Below are 21,716 nucleotides of genomic sequence, written 5' to 3' on the forward strand. Positions count from 1 at the left end.
CAAGATCCATATACATACTGTCTACAAGAGACCCACTTCAGACCTAGGGACACATACAGACTGAAAGTGAGGGGATGGAAAAAGATATTCCATGCAAATGGAAATCAAAAGAAAGCTGGAGTAGCTATACTCATATCAGATAAAATAGACTTTAAAATAAAGAATGTTACAAGAGACAAGGTAGGACACTACATAATGATCAAGGGATCAATCCAAGAAAAAGATGTAACAATTATAAATATATATGCACCTAACATAGGAGCACCTCAATACATAAGGCAACTGCTAACAGCTATAAAAGAGGAAACCGACAGTAACACAATAATAGTGGGGGACTTTAACGCCTCACTTACACCAATCGACAGATCATCCAAACAGGAAATTAATAAGGAAACAGAAGCTTTAAATGACACAAGAGACCAGATAGATTTCATTGATATTTATAGGACATTCCATCCAAAAACAGCAGATTACACTTTCTTCTTAAGTGCACATGGAACATTCTCCAGGATAGATCACAGCTTGGGTCACAAATCAAGCCTCAGTAAATATAAGAATATTGAAATCATATCAAGCATCTTTTCTGACCACAACGCTATGAGATTAGAAATGAATTACAGGGAAAAAAATGTAAAAGACACAAACACATGCAGGCTAAACAATATGTTACTAAATAATCAAGAGATCACTGAAGAAATCAAAGAGGAAATCAAAAAATACCTAGAGACAAATTGACAATGAAAACATGACAATCCAAAACCTATTTGATGCAGCAAAAGCAGTTCTAAGAGGGAAGTTTATAGCTATACAAGCTTACCTCAAGAAACAAGAAAAATCTCAAATCAACAATCTAAACTTACACCTAAAGGAACTAGACAAAGAAGAACAAAGAAAACTCAGTTAGCAGAAGGAAAGAAATCATAAAGATCAGAGCAGAAATAAATGAAATAGAAACAAAGAAAACAGTAGCAAAGATCAATAAAACTAAAAGCTGGTTCTTTGAGAAGATAAACAAAATTGATAAACCATTATCCAGACTCATCAAGAAAAAGAGGGAGGGGCTTCCCTGGTGGCACAGTGGTTGAGAGTCCGCCTGCTGATGCAGGGGACACGGGTTCATGCCCCGGTCCGGGAAGATCCCACGTGCCGTGGAGCAGCTGGGCCCGTGAGCCATGGCCACTGAGCCTGCGCATCTGGAGCCTGTGCTCCGCAACAGGAGAGGCCACAACAGTGAGAGGCCCGTGTATGGCAAAAGAAAAAAAAAAAAGAAAAAGAGGGAGAGGACACAAATCAATAAAATTAGAAATGAAAAAGGAGAAGTTAAAACAGACACCACAGAAATACAAAGCATCCTAAGAGACTACTACAAGCAACTCTATGCCAATAATATGCACAACCTGGAAAAAATGGAAAAATTCTTAGAAAGGTATATCCTTCCACAACTGAACCAGGAAGAAACAGAAAATATGAACAGACCAATCACAAGTAATGAAATTGAAACTGTGATTAAAAATCTTCCAACAAACAAAAGTCCAGGACCAGATGGCTTTAAAGGTGAACTCTATGAAACATTAACAGAAGAGCTAACACCCATCCTTCTCAACTCTTCCAAAAAATTACACAGGAAGGAACACTGCCAAACTCACTCTATGAGGTCACCATCACCCTGATACCAAAACCAGACAAAGATACTACAAAAAAAGAAAATTACAGACCAATATCACTGATGAATATAGATGCAAAAATCCTCAACAAAATACTAGCAAACAGAATCCAACAGCACATTAAAAGGATCATACACCATGATCAAGTGGGATTTATCCCAGGGATGCAAGGATTCTTCAATATATGGAAATCAATCAATGTGATACACCATATTAACAAACTGAAGAATAAAAACCATATGATCATCTCAGTAGATGCAGGAGAAGCTTTTGACAAAATTCAACACCCATTTATGATAAGAACTCTCCAGAAAGTGGGCATAGAGGGAACCTACCTCAACATAATAAAGGCCATATATGACAAACCCACAGCAAACATCATTCTCAATGGTGAAAAACTGAAAGCATTTCCTCTAAGATCAGTAACAAGACAAGGATGTGCACTCTCACCACTATTATTTAACATAGCTTTGGAAGTCCTAGTCAGAGAAGAAAAAGAAATAAAAGGAATATAAATTGGAAAAGAAGAAGTAAAACTGTCACTGTTTGCAGATGATATGATACTATACATAAAGAATCCTAAAGATGCCACCAGAAAACTACTAGAGCTAATCAATGAATTTGGTAAAGTTTCAGGATACAAAATTAATGCACAGAAATCTCTTGCATTCCTATACACTAAAGATGAAAAATCCGAAAGAGAAATTAAGGAAACACTCCCGTTTACCATTGCAACAAAAAGAATAAAATACCTAGGAATAAACCTACCTAAGGAGACAAAAGACCTGTATGCAGAAAATTATAAGACACTGATGAAAGGAATTAAAGATGATACCAACAGATGGAGAGATATACCATGTTCTTGGATTGGAAGAATCAATATTGTGAAAATGACTCTACTACCCAAAGCAATCTACAGATTCAATGGAATCCGTATCAAATTACCAATGGCATTTTTTACAGAACTAGAACAAAAAATCTTAAAATTTGTATAGAGACACAAAAGACCCCGAATAGCCAAAGCAGTCTTGAGGAAGAAAAATAGAGCTGGAGGAATCAGACTCCCTGACTTCAGAGTATACTACAAAGCTACAGTAAGCAAGACAATATGGTACTGGCACAGAAACAGAAACATACATTAATGGAACAAGATAGAAAGCCCAGAGATAAATCCATGCACCTATGGTCAACTAATCTACAACAAAGGAGGCAAGGATATATAATGGAGAAAAGACAGTCTCTTCAATAAGTTGTGCTGGGAAAACTGGACAGCTACATGTAAAAGAATGAAATTAGAACACTCCCTAACACCATACACAAAAATAAACTCAAAATGGATTAGAGACCTAAATGTAAGACAGGACACTATAAAACTCTTAGAGGAAAACATAGGAAGAACACTCTGACATAAATCACAGCAAGATTTTTTTTGATTCACCTCCTAGAGTAATGGAAATAAAAACAAAAATAAACAAATGGGACCTAATGAAACTTAAAAGCTTTTGCACAGCAAAGGAAACCATAAACAAGATGAAAAGACAACCCTCAGAATGGGAGAAAATATTTGCAAATGAATCAACAGACAAAGGATTAATCTCCAAAATATATAAACAGCTCATGCAGCTCAATATTAAAGAAAGAAACAGCCCCATCCAAAAATGGGCAGAAGACCTAAATAGACATTTCTCCAAAGAAGACATACAGATGGCCAAGAAGCACATCAAAAGCTGTTCAACATCACTAGTTATTAGAGAAATGCAAATCAAAACTACAATGAGGTATCACCTCACACCAGTTAGAATGGGCATCATCAGAAAATCTACAAACAACAAATGCTGGAGAGCATGTGGAGAAAAGGGAACCCTCCTGCAGTGTTGGTGGGAATGTAAACTGATACAGCCACTATGGAGAACAGTATGGAGGTTCCCTAAAAAACTAAAAATAGAATTACCATATGATCCAGCAATCCCACTACTGGGCAGATACCCAGAGAAAACCAGAATTCAAAAAGACACATGCACTGCAATGTTCATTGAAGCACTATTTACAATAGCCTGGTCATGGAAGCAACCTAAATGCCCATCAACAGACAAATGGATGAAGAAGATGTGGCACATATATACAATGGAATATTACTCAGCCATAAGAAGGAACGAAATTGGGTCATTTGTTGAGACGTGGATGGATCTATAGACTGTCATACAGAGTGAAGTAAGTCAGAAAGAGAAAAACAAAAATCATATATTAACGCATGTATGTGGAACCTAGAAAAATGGTACAGATGAACCGTTTGCAGGCCAGAAGTTGAGACACAGATGTAGAGAACAAACGTATGGACACCAAGGGGGGAAAGACGCAGAGGGTGGGGTGGGGATGGTGATGTGCTGAATTGGGCGAGTGGGATTGACATGTATACACTGATGTGTATAAAATTGACGACTAATAGGAGCTTGCTGTATAAAAAAATAAAATTAAATTAAAGAATTTTAAAAAAAGAGTAAGAAAATAAACATTTAAGAGGTTTTTATTCCTATAATGTTTCTTAAGAGAACTGAGAGGAGCTTAAACGCTGGACAAAAATAAAATAAAACAACTCTTCCTTGTTGTATGTCAATTATATCTCAATAAAACTGAAAAAAAGAAAAAAGAAAAGCTCATCCTCAGTCGTTAAATGCACATAAAAGGGACTGAATAAGCAGAGTTAACTAAGGATATGAAACATTTAATCTTCACAAAAAGCCTGTGAAATAAAACACTACTTTATCCTTGTTTCATGCATGAGGAAACTGAGGCACAAAGAGTCATAGAACTTGTCCAAGACATGCATCTGGAATGCAAATCCAGCAGTTTAGCTGGAGTCCATTCTGTTCACACTATGTTACACTGCCTCTTTATTCTTTCAGCAGAGAATTAATGCTCTCTGACAACACTGGGACCAATACTTCAGAGTAAGGAAAAATAGGAACTCGTGTCTGGTTTTGGTTTCAGTGCAACAAGTCTACCTTGAACACTTTGATTAATTAATAAGACCTCGAAATGGTTCTAATGACATTGTCAATTTCCTTTGAATCCAAAACCAACAAATCTACAAAATAAAGGAAAATTCACCAATGGGAAAAGGGCAAGTATCTGTGAGCCTGAACAGTCTTGCTAAAACACCAAACCAAATCTTGAAACAAGGTTAAGCTGGACATCAGATTATGGAAGAGTTCAAAAACCCTTCTTGTCATCACTATCAGTACCACATGAGGCTGTAAAACTTATTTGCTACCATGATCTTCTTCCTTCACCATAATCTCTCCACTGTCACATGTAATCATCAAATCAAAATGCAAGGATAGCATGAAAGAATAGGGCATTTTTTATATGAATGGCTGTTGACAAGTAGGGGTCACATAGCTGCAAATAACTCTTTTAGGATACAACTGAGATACCGTCAGCATCCATTTTCGAATTACCTATTTAAACATTTTAAACAAATACTGCTACTACCTTAAAACTGCAGATTTTTCTAAAAGAAAATTTGGAATTGAAAGATATTTATAGATAATAAACTAACACATATATAGTGTTTTCTTATATGTACTGGAACATGATTCTAAATTCATTTAACCATCACAATTACTTATAAGGTAGATGCTACTATCACTCTCATTTTACAATTGTGAAACTGAGGCACAGAGAAGTTATGTTACTTTCTCAAGGTCACAAAGCCAGTAAGTGTCAGAGATAGGATTCATATCCAGACACTCCGGTTCCAGAGTCTGTGCTCTGAACCATTTGGCTATACTGATCTTAACCACTACACAATACAGATCTATTTTACTATCTTATTGAGGGGGTTAAAAACATTTTCAGACTCCTAAGATTTGTGTTGTATCCAGTCACATATCAATACACTCCATTTCTTTTTCTTGTAGCTTTACCTAAAGCTTCAGGTATTTCTCTTCTTGCTAGCTTAAAAGAAGAGACAGCACATAAGAGCTCAATAAATGTAAATTATTTTAGGAAGGATGTAGTTCTAACTATGGTCATAACAGCTTTGCTTGTAATATAAAAAACTTAGAATCTAAATGTCTTACAATAGAAGATGGAATAAACTGTGGCACATCCACTTAATGTAGAAATATTTAGCCATTCAAAGCTGTTATATATGAAAAGATGTTAAACCTCCACAGTAATCAAAGAAATGCAAATTAAAATTAGAATGATTTCTTATTAGATAGTCAATAATTAAAAAGGGATTGATAACAACCAGTGTTGGTGAGGTACAGGGCCTGGCAAAGGGCATTCTTATACAGTACGGTTGCTGGGAATATAAACTGTCACAACTTTTTCAGAGCAATCTGTCAACACTTCTCAAAATGTACACCATACCCATCAATTCTAGTTACAATTATTTATTCTTCCAGAAACACTCCAATAAATATACAAAGAAAAAGGCACAAAATTGATCAAAGAAGCATTATTAGTAATGGGAAAAACTGGAAATAACTTGTATTCATCATTCTTCATTTGTATTTTCTGGAATACTATACAATCATTGAAAGAATTAAGAAGAGAGTTATATTAACTGATAAAGGTGGATAGTTAAAAAAAGCTTATATCAGAATATATTGAGATTTCCAATTTTTGAAAAATAAAGGATGAATTTATCCATATTACATATACTCCACATATGTGCACACAAAAGGGTCTGGAAGGATACAAGCCAAATTTTTAATTGTTAATCCTGGCAAAGGATCACAAAAGATGGAAGCAGGAACAAGAACTTTCACTCTTTACTTCCTAGATCCATGATTTGCTCCCCTCCCCGTCTCAATTTTTCTTTTGAGTACATATTTCTTTTTAAAATTTAAAACAGCAATTAAAAAAAAGAGATAATTACAATTACAGATCATGCATGGCCTTAAGGCTACTGGAAGGACTCTGGCTTTTACTAAGAGTGAGATGGGAAGCCATTAAGGGTTGTAAACCAAAGAGAGATATGATCTAATTTGTTTTAAAAGCATCCTTCTTGCTGCTATGTGAAGAATAGGTTGTAGGAGGAAGTGGAAGCAGTGATCAGCTAAACCAGGGGTCTGGCAAACTACGGCTTGCGTTTGACCCAAGGTCTGTTTTTGTACAACTGAGCTAAGACTGGTAAAAAGGTTGTTTTTAAAACAAAGGATGAATTTGCGACAGAGCCTGTATATGACCTGCAAAAGCTAACTTATCGTTTAGCCCTTTATTCAAGTTTGCCTAACTCCTGAATTAGAAGACCACTGCAATAATCCAGTTAAGAGATGATTATGGCTTGGATCAGGGCTGCAGCACGTGGAGAAGCTGAGAAGTGTTCAAGTTCAAAATATGTTTTGAAATGAAAGTCAACAGAATTTACAGAAGAACTGAATGAGAGGTAGAAGATAAAGGTTAAGGATTACTCCAAGGATTTTTAGTCTGAGTAACTAGAAGAGTGGAATTTCCTTTTACTAGAGGAGGAAAATTATGGGGATAAGTAGATTTGGAGAGGGACACTAGGAGTTCAGTTTTGGACATGTTAAATTTGAGATAACCTATTTGATAAGATATCTAAGAAGAGATAATGAATTAGAAAGATCCAGAGGGGGCACAGAAATTTAGAAGTCATCCACACATAGCCTGTATTTAAATGATTAGATCATCAACGAAGTGAGTTAAGATTTAAAGATAAATGGTCTGAGGACTGAACCCTGGGGCACTCTGTTGTGTAGCAGTTAGCGAATTGGGAAGAAATTAGCAAAGGCAGAAAGGGAATAACTGGTGAGGTAGGAGGAAAAAAGCCAGAGAGCACAGAGGATAGAGACTGCATCTTCTCTTCCTGCCACTGTTTCAAGAAGGGAGAAGTGATCATCTATGTCTAAATGTACTAAAAAATTAACATGAAGAGTTGATCACTGGATTCAACAAGTGCAATCTTGGTGGAATGATGGAGACAAAAGCCTAACTGGAAAGAGTCAAAGTGAGGAAGGAGACAGAATACAGTCAACTCTTGAGACGTTTTAGTATAAAGAACAATCAAATGGGGGAACAGATGGGAGTGGGATATAAAGATCAAGAAGCTTTGTAAAGATGGGAGGTATTGTAACATGCTTTTGCATGCTGGAGGAAATAACCCACTAGAGAATGAAAAACTGATGATTCAAAAAAAAGTAGGGAGGATTGCTGAATCCATGTCTCAAATAGGTGAGTATACAGGATCTAGTGCACAAGTGGAGGGGTGACCCTTGGTGAGTGCATCACTTTTGCAGTAAGGGGGAAAAATTATTTAATTACAAAAAAAAAGAAAGCTTTTTGCACAGCTCTTTTTGAAAGTACAACTAAATTACTTTCCTAAAAATAAAATATCTGACATCTTTAAAAAATCTATTTTTTAATTCAGTAATTGTGCTATGCTGTTTTCCAAAGATTTATTTTAAATTATGCTCTTTTCATCCGTGGCTAATTTTATCAGTGCAAAAGAGTCACTTACCATACTGTTATTGAGATTCTTGTCAACTTTGCAGAATGTGTGTGGTGGACTTTCTCCTTTACTGGGTATAATAATACATATGTCTGTAACAGCCAACGCATTCTGAGTCATGTTTTCAGAGGCTCTTCGGTAAGTGATATAAATTCTTTGTGATGAGGTACTGCCGCTAATATTTGCAGGGCGTCCGTAAGGAGTACTCTGGATAACTTCACACCCCTGTTTCAATCTTTCTTTCCAGTCATATAAAACCCTAAAAAATAAATAAAATAAATTAGTACACAATTACAAAGCACCTGCAAATATGAAAGGTAATATTGTCAGGAATCATAAACTGATCCTTAAATGTAGCAGATATTCCAATTGTACTGCCAAGTTTGAATGCACCATCCCATATAAAATTAAAGAATAACTGGGAACTTCTCTGGTGGCACAGTGGTTAAGACTCCGTGCCCCCAATTCAGGGGGCCCGGGTTCAATCCCTGGTCTGGGAACTAGATCCCACATGCATGCCGCAACTAAGAGTTTGCATGCCACAACTACAGAGCCAGTGAGCCGCAACTAAAGGAGCCCTCAAGCTGCAACTAAGGAGCCCAAGTGCCGCAACTAAGGAGCCTGCCTGCCACAACTAAGACCCAGAGCAACCAAATAAATAAATAAATAAATATTTTAAAAAACAAAAATAAATTAAATAAAAAATTAAAGAGTAACTGTTTTCCCTAACAAAAATTAATAATGTAAGGAAAATTTATATCAACCTCTGTTTATTGACATAAACCACAGAATAGCAATTTTGTGCAAAGGTACTTATTTTAGCATTCCATTTAACAGACAGATAGACAGACGGATGGACAGATAGGTGTATCATGTATGTATGACAGATAGGTGTACATATGTCTCTAAAACCAAGCATCATCTTTGGAAAAAGCAACCTTGTATTTTGACCAAAGTTAAAATTTTACAAAAGGCTCCTTGCCATACAGTAGAGAACTTGCTTGCACACTTTTACCTCCAATACTTCCTTCAGCTTTAAGAGAGAGTTTTAAGGCTTTCAAAAGAGTAAATGACCTTAAGTCTACCTTTCATCAAAAGTACAAATGAAAGTTTCCCCCTTCTCCTTTATGGTAAAATCATAAGCTTTTAATAAAGGACAGGCCAGGCACCCATTCCTTAAGTTTTCTAAATACTGTTACTTAAAGTACTTGGGAAAACAAAGAAAACACCATGCTTGAATAATATTAGTTTATTCCCTCACAGAATTCACTAATTTGTACTTTAATGCTAAGTCTTTGGCATTAGCAAAAAAAAATTAAAGCCCTATTATATTAAATGTTTCTTCATTTGCTATAAAAATTATTAAAGAAGGTAATGTCCCCAACATCAATCAGTATTCCCTTTTATAAAATCCCATTATACAAATAAAATTTAGTGTCAAAAATTGGTCATATTATTTCTTTCTAATATAATTTTTAATTTCCCTTTTGTCTCAGCTGTCAGCAAACTTAATTTTTTTCTTTAAACGTTCTATTTTGAAAATTTAGAGTGAAATTTGATGCTTAATCATAGCAGCTATGTATATCCCAATGTTAGCCTAATTGCTTACTCCTCCTCTCGATCTTGCTTTTCTGTCTTGTTTTTTCTTAATCCTAAAAAATGGCATCGTCAAACTATTACATATAGAATGGATAAACAACAAAGTCCTACTGTATAGCACAGGGAACTATATGCAATATTGAGGTAAACCATAATGGAAAAGAATATAAAAAATGTATACATATGTATAACTAATCACCTTGCTGTAAAGCAGAAATTAACACAACATTGTAAATCAACTATACTTCAATTTTAAAAAATAAATAAGTAAAAAAATTTTTAAAGGCATTATAACAGAGAAGTTAGACATATCTGAATTCGAACTCCTACCACCTGGTACCAGCTGTATTATCTTAGGCAGTTACTTAACTTCTCTGAGCCTTATACTATTCAACTATAAAATTTAAAAATCTAACTCATAGGATCTTGGCAGAATTAGGTGAGAGTGCTAGTAGGGTCTCCAAAATAATGTCTGGCACACAGATGTTCAACTGAAAACAAGAAAAGAAAAATACAACACACAGAACAACAAACCACTATTTACTACCTCAAATTCTTAAAAGATATGGAATATAAGTACATTTGATACATAAGCTACCTATTTTCTTTAATCAGGTATTGTGCTATTGTATATATTACTTATATCACTATTTTTGATTTTTATATTATTGGGTAACTTTTCTTATCTATTTAAACTATAAGCTTAGTTTAAAGGCAATAATGATGTTATATCCTCCACAATGACAAATATATGAGAATAGCCATAAGAGTGGTTAATTTATTCATTCTAGTTCAAGTCCTTTCCTGTTGGTGAATCCTTTCTATGCCTGGAAAATTCCTCATCTCTAATTTAGGCAGCTCCAACATCCTAACAAGAATCTGCAACATTCCCTTCATTTTATTTGTAAACTAGAATTCTTTTTTTTTTTTTTTTTTTGCTGTACACGGGCCTCTCACTGTCGTGGCCTCTCCCATTCCGGAGCACAGGCTCCGGATGCACAGGTTCAATGGCCATGGCCCACGGGCCCAGCCGCTCCGCGGCATGTGGGATCTTCCCGGTCCGGGGCACAAACCCGTGTCCCCTGCATCGGCAGGCGGACTCTCAACCACTGCGTCACCAGGGAAGCCCTGCAAACTAGAATTCTGACAGTGATCAGTGATCATAGGAGCAACTTAACGTAATCTTTTAAAAATAAGATCTAATAGCTGGCTTATTTTCCCAAATATGTAAACTTCATATGAAGCAATATTATACCTGTTCTGAAACCCACTTAAAGTTACTGTAATTAATTCATGAATTAACACAATAAAGACTGAGTTTAATATAACTTTTATCAAATATTAAGTAATAGAATTTTAAAAGTAGAAGAATGTTCAGGAGCCCTTCCAATTCATCCTATCTCCCCTTAGGCATGAGTAAACATGGCTATTCACTTTCAGACTTAATATATTGGGAGATGGAACTTTTATAGCCCTTCTACTGATGTTAGTAGGGACATTGCTATCTTCCTTATTTTTAACCAGAATATTTTAAGTTAAGCCTATCCCCTTTTGCAACAGAGCCATGGAAACAAGAAAGTTAATCTTCATTCCCTATAAACCCTTCATCTATCGTGAAGACATTATTAGAGCTACTCCTAGCCTACCTTTGGCCTTTTTCTTTCAGTTTTTCAGGGAGAATCTTCTACATAAATAAATACATATGTATATATATATTTTTACATTTATATATTCCTCTTTTACATATATATTCCTCTTTTTTTAAAAAAACCCAAACGTTGCAGAAATTGACAAGGTGATCCTAAAATTCATAGGAAAATTCAAGGGACCCAGAATAACCAAAACAATTTTGAAAAAGAACAAACTTGGAAGACTCACACTTCCTAATGTAAAAACTTACTACAAAGCCACAGTAACCAAAACTGTGTAGTACTAGATAGGAGAGATATACAGACAAATGGAATAGAATTGAGAGTCCAGAAATAAAGCCATACATTTATCACCAATTTTTGAAAATGGGGAAAGAATATTCTCATCAACAGATGGTGCTGGAAGTGGATATCCATATGCCAAAGAGTAAGGTTGGAATCTTTCCTCAACATACACAAAAATTAACTCAAAATGGATCAAAGATCTAAATGTAAAGGCTGAAACTATAAAACACTTAGACAAAAACTTAAATGTAAATCTTTGTAACTCTGGATTAGTTAAAGCCTTCTTAGATACAACACCAAAACACAAGCAACAAAAGAAAAAAATACATAAATCAGATTTCATCAAAATAAAAACTTTTCAGCTCCAAAGGATACCATAAAGAAAGTGAAAAGACAACCCACAGAATAAGAAAAAATATTTGTAAACCATATATATGATAAGGAACTTACATGTAGAATATATAAAGAACTCCCAAAGCTGAACAATAAAAAGACAACCCAATTTAAAAATGGGTAAAGGATTCTGAATAGACATTTCTCCAAAGATATATAGATGGCTAATAAGCACATGAAACGATGCTCAACATCATTAGCCATCAGGTGAATGCAAATCAAGACTACAGTTAGATACCATCTCATACCCACTAGGAGAGCTATAATCAAAATTATAATATAAAATGTTGGCTAGGACTGGCAGAAATTGGAACCTTCATACACTGCTGATGGGAATGCAGAGTGGTACGGCTACTTTGGAAGACAGACTGGCAGTTCCTCAAAAGGCTAAACACAGAATTACCATATGACCCAGCAATTCCACTCCTAAGTACATATACAAGAGAAGTGAAAACATATGTCTATACTAAAACTTGTACATTAACATTTCCAGTAGCATTACTCACAAGAGCCAAAAAGTAGAAACAACTCACATGTCCATCATCTGATGAATGGATAAATAAATTGTGGTAGACCCATAAGATGGAGTATCATTCAGCCATATAAAGGAATAAAGTACAGACACATACTACAACATGTATAAACCTTGAAAACATTATGCTAAGTGAAAGAAGCCAGCCACAAGGTAACCATATACAGTATGATTCTACTGATATAAAATGTCCAGAATTAGGCACATCCACAGAGACAGAAAGTAGACTGGTGATTGTCTACAGCTGAGGGGGTTAGGGAGAATTAGACAGAAACTATAATGAATACAGGATTGTTTATTTTGGGGGCATGATAAAATGTTATAAAATTTGTTGTGGTGATGGTTTCACAACTCTATAAATATACTAAAAACAACTGAATTGTACAATTTAAATGGGTGAGTTGGATGGTATGAATTATAACTCAGTAAAGCTATTATATAAAAAGGGAGCCCCAAGTTCAACACAATATCCTAAATAAGGCACTAATTTACCCAAGAGCCTTGTTTGATGCATACAGACTTAAGCACCCAACTATAATGATCATTATAACCGATCCTTAAAAGCCACCTTTTTCTCATACTTTAAAAATAATAAAAAATTTTATGAGTAGGATAATACATTAATTTCTGATACTTTCCTATAAATGTTTTTCAAATTATCTCCCCTATCTTTTTTTTTTTTTTTTTTTTCTTTACTTGGGCCTCTCACTGTTGTGGCCTCCCCCATTGCGGAGCACAGGCTCTGGACGCGCAGGCTCAGCGGCCATGGCTCATGGGCCCAGCCGCTCCGCAGCATGTGGGATCTTCCCGGACCGGGGCATGAACCCGTGTTCCCTGCATCGGCAGGCGGACTCTCAACCACTGCGCCACCAGGGAAGCCCTCCCCTATCTTTTTTTTTAAGATTTTTTTGATGTGGACCATTTTTAAAGTCTTTATTGAATTTGTTACAATATTGCTTCTGTTTTATATTTTGGTTTTTTGGCCGCGAGGCATGTGGGATCTTAGCTCCCTGACCAGGGATCAAACCCGCACCCCCTGCAAAAGAAGGCGAAGTCTTAACCACTGGACCGCCAGGGAAGTCCATCCCCTATCTTTAATAGAAAGAAACTCAGACAAAAATGCTAGAACCTGTAGAAGGAAGAGACACTGAAAAGATATAAGGAACACAGGAAGAGAATACAGGATTCTGGATATAAACGTGTCTATTTTTCTAAAGCTGCCATGTATCTATTAATAAACAAATTGAACAGTTAACTTCAAAATCTATAAGGTGTATTATTTGGATCAATAACAATAATTCTTTTTAAAAATTACTTACCCCAGATCTGTAAGTGGAGGCTTATCTCTTCCTCTTCTATAGCAAAGGAAAATCTGCGGCCCCACAAGACTTCCATTATTGAGATCAGCTGACAGTCCAGTTGGGGTAACATCAATACACGTGTAATCCCGTGGCACTTCCTCCCCAAGAGATTTAATAATAACTGAAACATCTGTGATAGGTTCTTTTGGTTTAGCTACTTTATGACAAGCATCATTGAAGTGAATTTCTTCTTCAAGAGGCTTTGAAACATCAGTTAATCCTGCTACAACAAAGTAGTCAGCAACACGAGGCCCCTTATCTTCAATCATCTTCCATTACAGAAGGTTACATCTGAAAGAAAAGTAAAAGATAGTATTCTCCTGTAATAAGTCAAATAAATATTCTCCTATAATAAGTCAAATAAATGTAAGTGGTTTGTGTACAAATAAGAAAAACTAAAAAAAGTGCACTACCTCCCTGATTAAACACGCTAGTATTACACATTTCATTTTCATATGTTAAAAGTATGTTTTTAAAAAAAAACAGGACTATATTTAGCATTATTTTTTTATTATAAAATTAATGCATAAATTTCCATTTTTGGCAATATGGAAGCCTAGATTACCTAAGTAGACAACAAAAAAACACACATTCTTTTAAATGCATAGACTAACTTGTAAAAATGTAAGGGGAAATTCCCAGGGCCCCAAAACAGTGAGGAAACCAAAATGCCAGAATGCAGTGTATAAGCTCATACTGGGTGGGAGAATTTGGCTGATCTCCTCAGTAATCAAGGGGCGTGTATTTTTAAAAGGCATTACAGGGACAGGAGACAATGCTTTGGGACCACATAAGATAGGGGATTAGAACTGAGACATCTGTATAAAAAGAAGAGCCTCAAAGAACTACATCCCCAGTTAAGGAGTGGATTTAAAAAATCCATCCACTGGTACAGGGAGATAACAAAGTTTGCCTCAATCTGAGCCCTACTTTGGGGGAAGTAAAAAGTCTCTTCTGAGAATGTATAAAAATAGGCCTACTCACACTTGGATCTGAGGTTTGATCTTAAGCCATCTGCATGGTCCCAGGATGCTCCAAACTGAGATATTAATGATAACTGTGTTCCCAGGCTAGTGATAGCCCTGGGGAAGCAAATGCAAAAAAGTTCTAGAGGGTACCCTCAACACAGGTTTTCCACAGATAAAGCCCTGTTGAAGATGACCTCCTATTCTAAAATTATAAAACACACTAAGAAAAATCCACTCTGAATGAGTTTTAGAAGATACAAAAAACAGAAGAACTTCAAATAATAAAAGTAGGGCAGCGATTTTAACGGTAATGCATGCTTATAACAAATACAAAGAAAAAATACACAAAGTGGAATTCATCATGTATTTGCAAACACTTTAATAGCAAAATCTCCTTCAGTTGTCTAGTATCACTTAAACCTTATTTGTTTCTTGAACTAGGAGAAGACATTCCCACCCCCAGGCCCCACCACAGTACTGTCATTACTTATATAAGAATTATAGGAAAAAAAGTTTAACCTAAAACAGAAATTTCCAAACATGTGTCTCATGTTACACTTAGTTCCAAAAAATTCAAAGAAAGGATTTTATGGACAAATATTGTACTGTATATTTATAATATATATTAAAAAATTAAAGCCTTGGAAATCTTTTGATAAAGGTACCTGATTAACTTCCCTTAATCCAGGATTTCCCCAGTCTATCTGAACGACAAACCCTATTTTCCCACTTAAAAACTAGAAAAAACCCACAGAACATACTTTAGAATATGCTATTTAAAGTAAACAGCCTTCTTTTGTAGACTATAAAATACCTGGAGGCAAAGAAATTCTTATGTAATATACTTGTTTATAATATAATTATCACCACTTTCATCATAATCCCAAAATTCATTTAATTTTCTATATGGCTAATGTCATGAGTTTTCAGAATTCATGCCACATTTTTTGGAATTTGTATCCATTGCTTAAATATACTCTATAAATATTCTCACTCTTTGCTTAGAAAACACACCTAAAAAAGGATCGAATGTTCCTACTAGTTTTATTTAGGTATATATGGCTCCTATGTAGCGATTCCCTTACACATAAGATTTCTGCACAAAACGAACGGCTTAAACTTTTCAGAAATCCCTACTGTCCCAGACTGACAGTAAAGGAAAGTAATAATAACCTAGTCTCCTGGAAAACTGTTAAACACTGATAGTCACTCTCAGCTGACGGCCTATTACAGGTGTTCTACAAAAAAACAGCTGACCATCTATCCATTTTTTTAAAGTAGGAAAACAAAGCACTTTTGTATTTAACTTATTTTCTTCATTAAATAGTGTTTGAAAATAACTCTTTAATGGCTGCACAGTATTTTAACGGACATAACATTATTGACCTACTTCCTTACTGTTGATCATTTATTACTCCTACTTATTTTGCTGATAGTTTTTAAATGCTAAGATGAATAACCTTGAACATAAACCTCTGGTTACAACTCTTATTTTTTTCAGGATAAATTTACTGAAGTAGAATTATTGGGTCAAAGCAACACATACACTTACAGCTTCTGTAAGTGTTTATTTGCTTTTATGTGTGCATAAATTTTAAATTATAAGCTCTTGATAGACACGAGTCTTAAAAATTACCTTAGTAGAGCACTTTCCTTTCATCATAATGAAGAGATGTAAATATTCTCCTTTTTCTTAGACTCTAACGTCGTGTTATTTAAACTAAAGCGTATAGTTACTATTACATACAATAAAGTTTTATGTCTTGCTATGCAGAAAGAAGGGAAAGAGAATGGAAACAGTACTATGATGAAAACGTACATATGTTTAATAGGTTCTTTTGAAAGCTACTACCTTAGCCATTGGAAATAAACAGCTATTATATGAATAAGCAGATATTTGGGAAAAAACTGTATGAAAATTGTTTTTGTTACATCTTCCTGGTTTACAAATTTTTATCATTTGATCTGATTTGCAGTTGAATATAGTAAATAACTACTAAAAGGGAACAAGTTAAAGTTCTTCATCAATACATATAAGAGCAATCAATTTTAAAGTGGTGATAAAATATTCTTACTTTTATTGACAGAATAGTAAATTATATATTACTCCAGCTCCCTTGCCTTGTTGTTGTTATTGTTGTTTTCCATTTATTCATTCGGGTGTGGAGAGTGGTAAAGAAGGTAGGCAAAAATATCTGAAGGCACTCACTGGTGACAAAGCATATAATGTCAACAGCACAGCTGGCAACATCCCAGGTGACTTCTAGATCTAAATGCTCTTTAATTCTCTCAGAAAGAGTCTATAATACTGAAAATGCACCTCTACTTTTTATTTTAAATCAACTGTTTTTAAAGTAAGTTTGAGGTTTAGAAACTAGGGGGAAGACGTTGTTACAAATTACAAGGCAGAGAAAATACTGAAAATCTTTAACACAGAAATAAATAATGAATAGTATTTCCTAACAATTTCAAGAAACCAAGAGACTTCCATTGGAGTGTAAAATTTACAATCCTCATGGAAAATACTAAACATATATTAAGACAAAATGCCTTATGTTGGTAAGAGCCAACAAAAATTACTTGGAAAGAGCATTTGAGGAAAGCATTCGTAGTCATCATGTACAAAACTTGGACTTTTAGTGTAGTACATCAGAGCAAAAACCCTAGACAATTAGGAGGTAAATTTCTTTTCTTTTTCTTAGAAGGTAAATTTCCTTAAATTCGTTTTGGAAATGGGGGGGCCACACAAAACAAATATTTGATCCAACAGTTCTCGAAATAATCACGGTAGTATAAAACCCTGAAACAACTTTACTAAAGTTCAAGTAATAATACTACATCATTAATCAGTTATTGTCTTTTTAATTCCTCTTCATTCAACATGATACAGATAACTTAAGGAGTTAGCTCATAAGATGTTTACAGACATCTTCTTAAAATTTCAGATACCTACTTGGCTAGTATTTCATTTCAAATTACATCTATTTTCTTTGAGATTAGAAAACAAAAAGGATGTGCTCTCTATTCCTAAAAGGTTCATGGAAGCGAAATTGAGAAATCATTACAAGAAAGCTCTTACCTATTCAGCAACTAAGGGAGACTGACCTGTTTTTCTCCCTTTCTATCTCTGCCCCATCAATTCAGATTCTTTTTTATTTCTTCTATCACTCCATTAGGTCAAGTAGTAAAGCATGTGCTACCTAGGCTAACTCTAAGGACAAGAAAAGGCAAGAGTGGAAATCAGGGATAACATTTTAAAGATATATGAAAAACGAATCTGAACATAAATTTTGCAAAATTATATACTATTACTGAAATGGTAAAAGGAGCAAAGTCTTTGAGACAGGGCCTAGTATAGTCATAAACTCAAGATTATACATGAAAACGGTTGATAACACAATGGACCAGTTCAACTCCCCCTCACTCCAGTTCACTTCAATAAATAAGCTAGAAGAAATTTTCTTTCTTTTAAAAAAAATGTAATTCCACAGTTAAAAACCTAACCTAGCTCATCTTTTCTTACATTATCAAAACTAAGCTAGAGACCTTCATTCCCATCTTCTTCTAAACTTCACCTTTCGGGCCTCCCTGGTGGCGCAGTGGTTGAGAGTCCGCCTGCCGATGCAGGGGATACGGGTTCGTGCCCCGGTCCAGGAGGATCCCATATGCCGCGGAGCAGCTGGGCCCGTGAGCCATGGCCGCTGAGCCTGCGCATCTGGAGCCTGTGCTCCGCAACGGGAGAGGCCACAACAGTGAGAGGCCCGCATACCGCAAAAAAAAAAAAATAATAATAATAAACTTCACCTTTCATTTTTCTTCCAACCAAGGTAATCTATCTACTGTCCTTCAAATACAGTTTTGCTCTTTCCCTTTGATGATACACTATTACCTTTTTCTAGACAATATATGTTCATCTTAGTTTTCAAAACAATTTAAATGTATGTGGATTTTCATTTAAACTTTGTGAACTGTACAGAACAGTAGAAGGAAAAAGAAATTCTATAATCCCATTCACAATAATAAATCTGGTTTATATTTAACAAAGTTTCCTAGTCTTCTTCTTCTTCTATATGCAGTTACAATATAAAATATAAATATTTTTATTTTATTTAAAAAGCATTAGTCTCAACTGTTATAATCTTCATAATTATACTAAATGACTGCATAATATTCCATCAAATAGAAATATACACTATAATCAGTACCCCATTTTTCCTCTCCCAGCTAGTACCCAAAGTATGGTAGGTAGGTGCTTAAAAAATTTTTAAGTGAATAAATAGTTCACTTTATAACCTTCCTCAAGTATATTATACTAAATGTAATGTCTTTTTTCTATAATTCAGAGTCAATTTTCTGAACCCCAATTACCTTAAATACTATAGTTTTTGAATGTAGGGTAAACACAGATAAACTAGATGATTTGAGTCTAACTAACCATCAGGGCTGTGGGCGAAATTAGAAATTTACTGAATAAGTAATTGATTCATTCATTCAATGAATTTTTCATAAATACTTTTTAAGATGACACACTATTCTAAGAGCCAGTGATGATACTGATGAAAGCTAGCCTCTGCCTTCAAAGAGTTTCTTGTTTAGTTTTATTTTTCCACATCTCTTTCTCTTCCTTTATTCCACCTCTAGCCATCTTTTCTCCTACCACCCTTCCAGATCCCAAGTGCCTGCCTTCACCCTGCGCAAAGTTTTTCTTTTTTTTAAAATAAATTGATTCATATTTTATTTATTTATTTTTCGCTGCATTGGGTCTTCGTTGCTGCATGCAGGCTTTCTCTAGTTGCGAAGAGTGGGGGCTACTCTTCATTGCGGTGTGTGGCTTCTTATTGAGGTGGTTTCTCTTGTTGCAGAGCACGGGCTCTAGGTGTGCAGGCTTCAGCAGTTGTGGCATGTGGGCTCAGTAGTTGTGGCTCATGGGCTCTAGAGCGCAGGCTCAGTAGTTGTGGTGCACGGACTTAGTTGCTCCGCAGCATGTGGGATCTTCCCAGACCAGGGCTCGAACCCATGTCCCCTGCATTGACAGGCGGATTCTTAACCACTGTGCCACCAGGGAAGCCCCCAAAGTTTTTCTATCAGTTTCTCCTGAAAGATCCATGCATAGAAGTGACTCCTACTTCGTTGTTCCTTTCCCCATCTCCTTGAAAACTGGCACTCCTTCAGCATCAGTATTCTATGGAGATTTTGAAAGGAAAGAAATCTTATTTGTATATCATATTTAACAGTAGGTTTGCTTTCTTTTAAAAAAGGTTTAACCCATCCAAGCCAACTTGACTTTGTTTTTCTTTTTGCATATCGTATCTACTACAATATGCTCCTTGCTTTTTTTTCACTTGAATTGGGAACTGTTTTTTTTTTTTTTTAGGTTTATTTATTTATTTTTGGCTGCATCAGGTCTTAGTTGCAACACACGGGATCTTCGCTGAGGCGTGCAGGATCTTTCGTTGTGGCGCACAGGCTCTTCATTGCAGCGTGCGGCCTTCTCTCTAGTTGTGGCGTGTGGGTTTTCTCTTCTCTAGTTGTGGCACGCAGGCTCCAGGATGCATGGGCTCTGTAGTTGCGGCCCGTGGGTTCCAGAGTGTGTGGGTTCTGTAGTTTGCGGCATGCGGGCTCTCTAGTTGAGGCACGTGAGCTCAGTAGTTGCGGCACATGGACTTAGTTGCCCTGCAGCATGTGGGATCTTAGTTCACTGACCAGGGATCAAACCCGCATCCCCAGCATTGGAAGGTGGATTCTTTACTACTGGACCACCAGGGAAATTCCCCAACTTGACTTTTTAAAAGTAAGTTTTCAGTAACCCAAATTGATGGACTATGTGGGGCAAATTTCTTAAGCGAGGGGGCACTTATTTGTCTTCTAGTCTACTCTGGAACCACTTCCTCTCTCAATATCTATTCCCGAGCAAAAGCCAACAACAAAAAAATCAGAACACAGCTGTGTAATTTGAAGGTTCCTTTTTGAAAGATTAACAATTTATATTTTAAAAAATTAAGATAGGAATAATAGACCTTTAAAGGGGAAGAGATCTTTTCATTAGTGATAGTCTTATCCTTTATTTTATAGTCAAAGAAACTGAAGCACAGAAGATGGCTTACTTAAGGAGACCCAGCTAGTTAGTGCTAGAGCCTGGACAAGAACTCAAGTCCCTCAAACCAGTATTCTTTATATTTGGAGATGCTGTTTCTAATAAATGGTGTTCAGTTAATACTGACCCAGGGCATGCTTAAAACATCTCCTTTCAGTAAGTTATTTTGTGTCACTTGTTACTCATAATTGTTACTTGGTGAATATATGCCAAATTCTTATTAAGAGATCTGGTAAATTAACATTTCACTGTGTTTATACAGAAAACAGCTAATAAAAACAAATCGAAATGAAAAAAAAAACTACTTACACATTACTGAAAGTCTCTCTCTGAAAATGATGCCAGATCTCAATTTGTGAATTCTGCACGCCTTGGAGTTTGAGAAATACTGTGTTAAAAAGAATAAGAATTAAGCTTAAATTAATTCCAATCAAACATTTCCCCCTAAGATGCCTGTGGATACTTAAAAGTCCTGTTAACAATGATAATTTTCAAACAAAATGGTTGCATATATTGTTTTCATATGGTTAAAGAGTCAACAAGTAATTTTCATATACCAGCTCCTCCAGAAAACACGTTTCAGTCCAGAATAGATATACACTTAAAAAAAAAAAAAAGCAAATAAGGGGGACAAAGAGAGAAAACAAAAAAATAAGTAAGGGCACAAAAGACTAAACGTGTACAGGAACA

General features: G+C 35.5%; 1 protein-coding gene across 5 annotated transcripts in view; it reads right to left on the reverse strand.

Moving 5' to 3' along the window:
* Window positions 1-21,716, reverse strand: part of DENND4A (DENN domain containing 4A) — a 133,887-nt gene that overhangs the window by 86,171 nt on the left and 26,000 nt on the right. For 3 of the 5 annotated variants that reach the window (XM_082617730.1, XM_082617727.1, XM_082617731.1), the window contains exons 2-4: window positions 21,336-21,414; window positions 13,923-14,255; window positions 8,155-8,404 (exon numbers count right to left, since the gene is read on the reverse strand). In XM_082617730.1, the coding sequence (XP_082473856.1) occupies window positions 8,155-8,404; window positions 13,923-14,233 (561 nt within the window). In that variant the 5' untranslated portion in view covers window positions 14,234-14,255; window positions 21,336-21,414. Of the gene's footprint in view, window positions 1-8,154; window positions 8,405-13,922; window positions 14,256-18,037; window positions 18,144-21,335; window positions 21,415-21,716 lie in introns of all 5 variants that reach the window. The other 2 variants (XM_082617728.1, XM_082617729.1) reach the window with 2 other exon arrangements.

This window comes from Mesoplodon mirus, assembly GCF_964341445.2.
Source record: "Mesoplodon mirus genome assembly, chromosome: 4".
NCBI classification, from domain to species: domain Eukaryota; kingdom Metazoa; phylum Chordata; class Mammalia; order Artiodactyla; family Ziphiidae; genus Mesoplodon; species Mesoplodon mirus.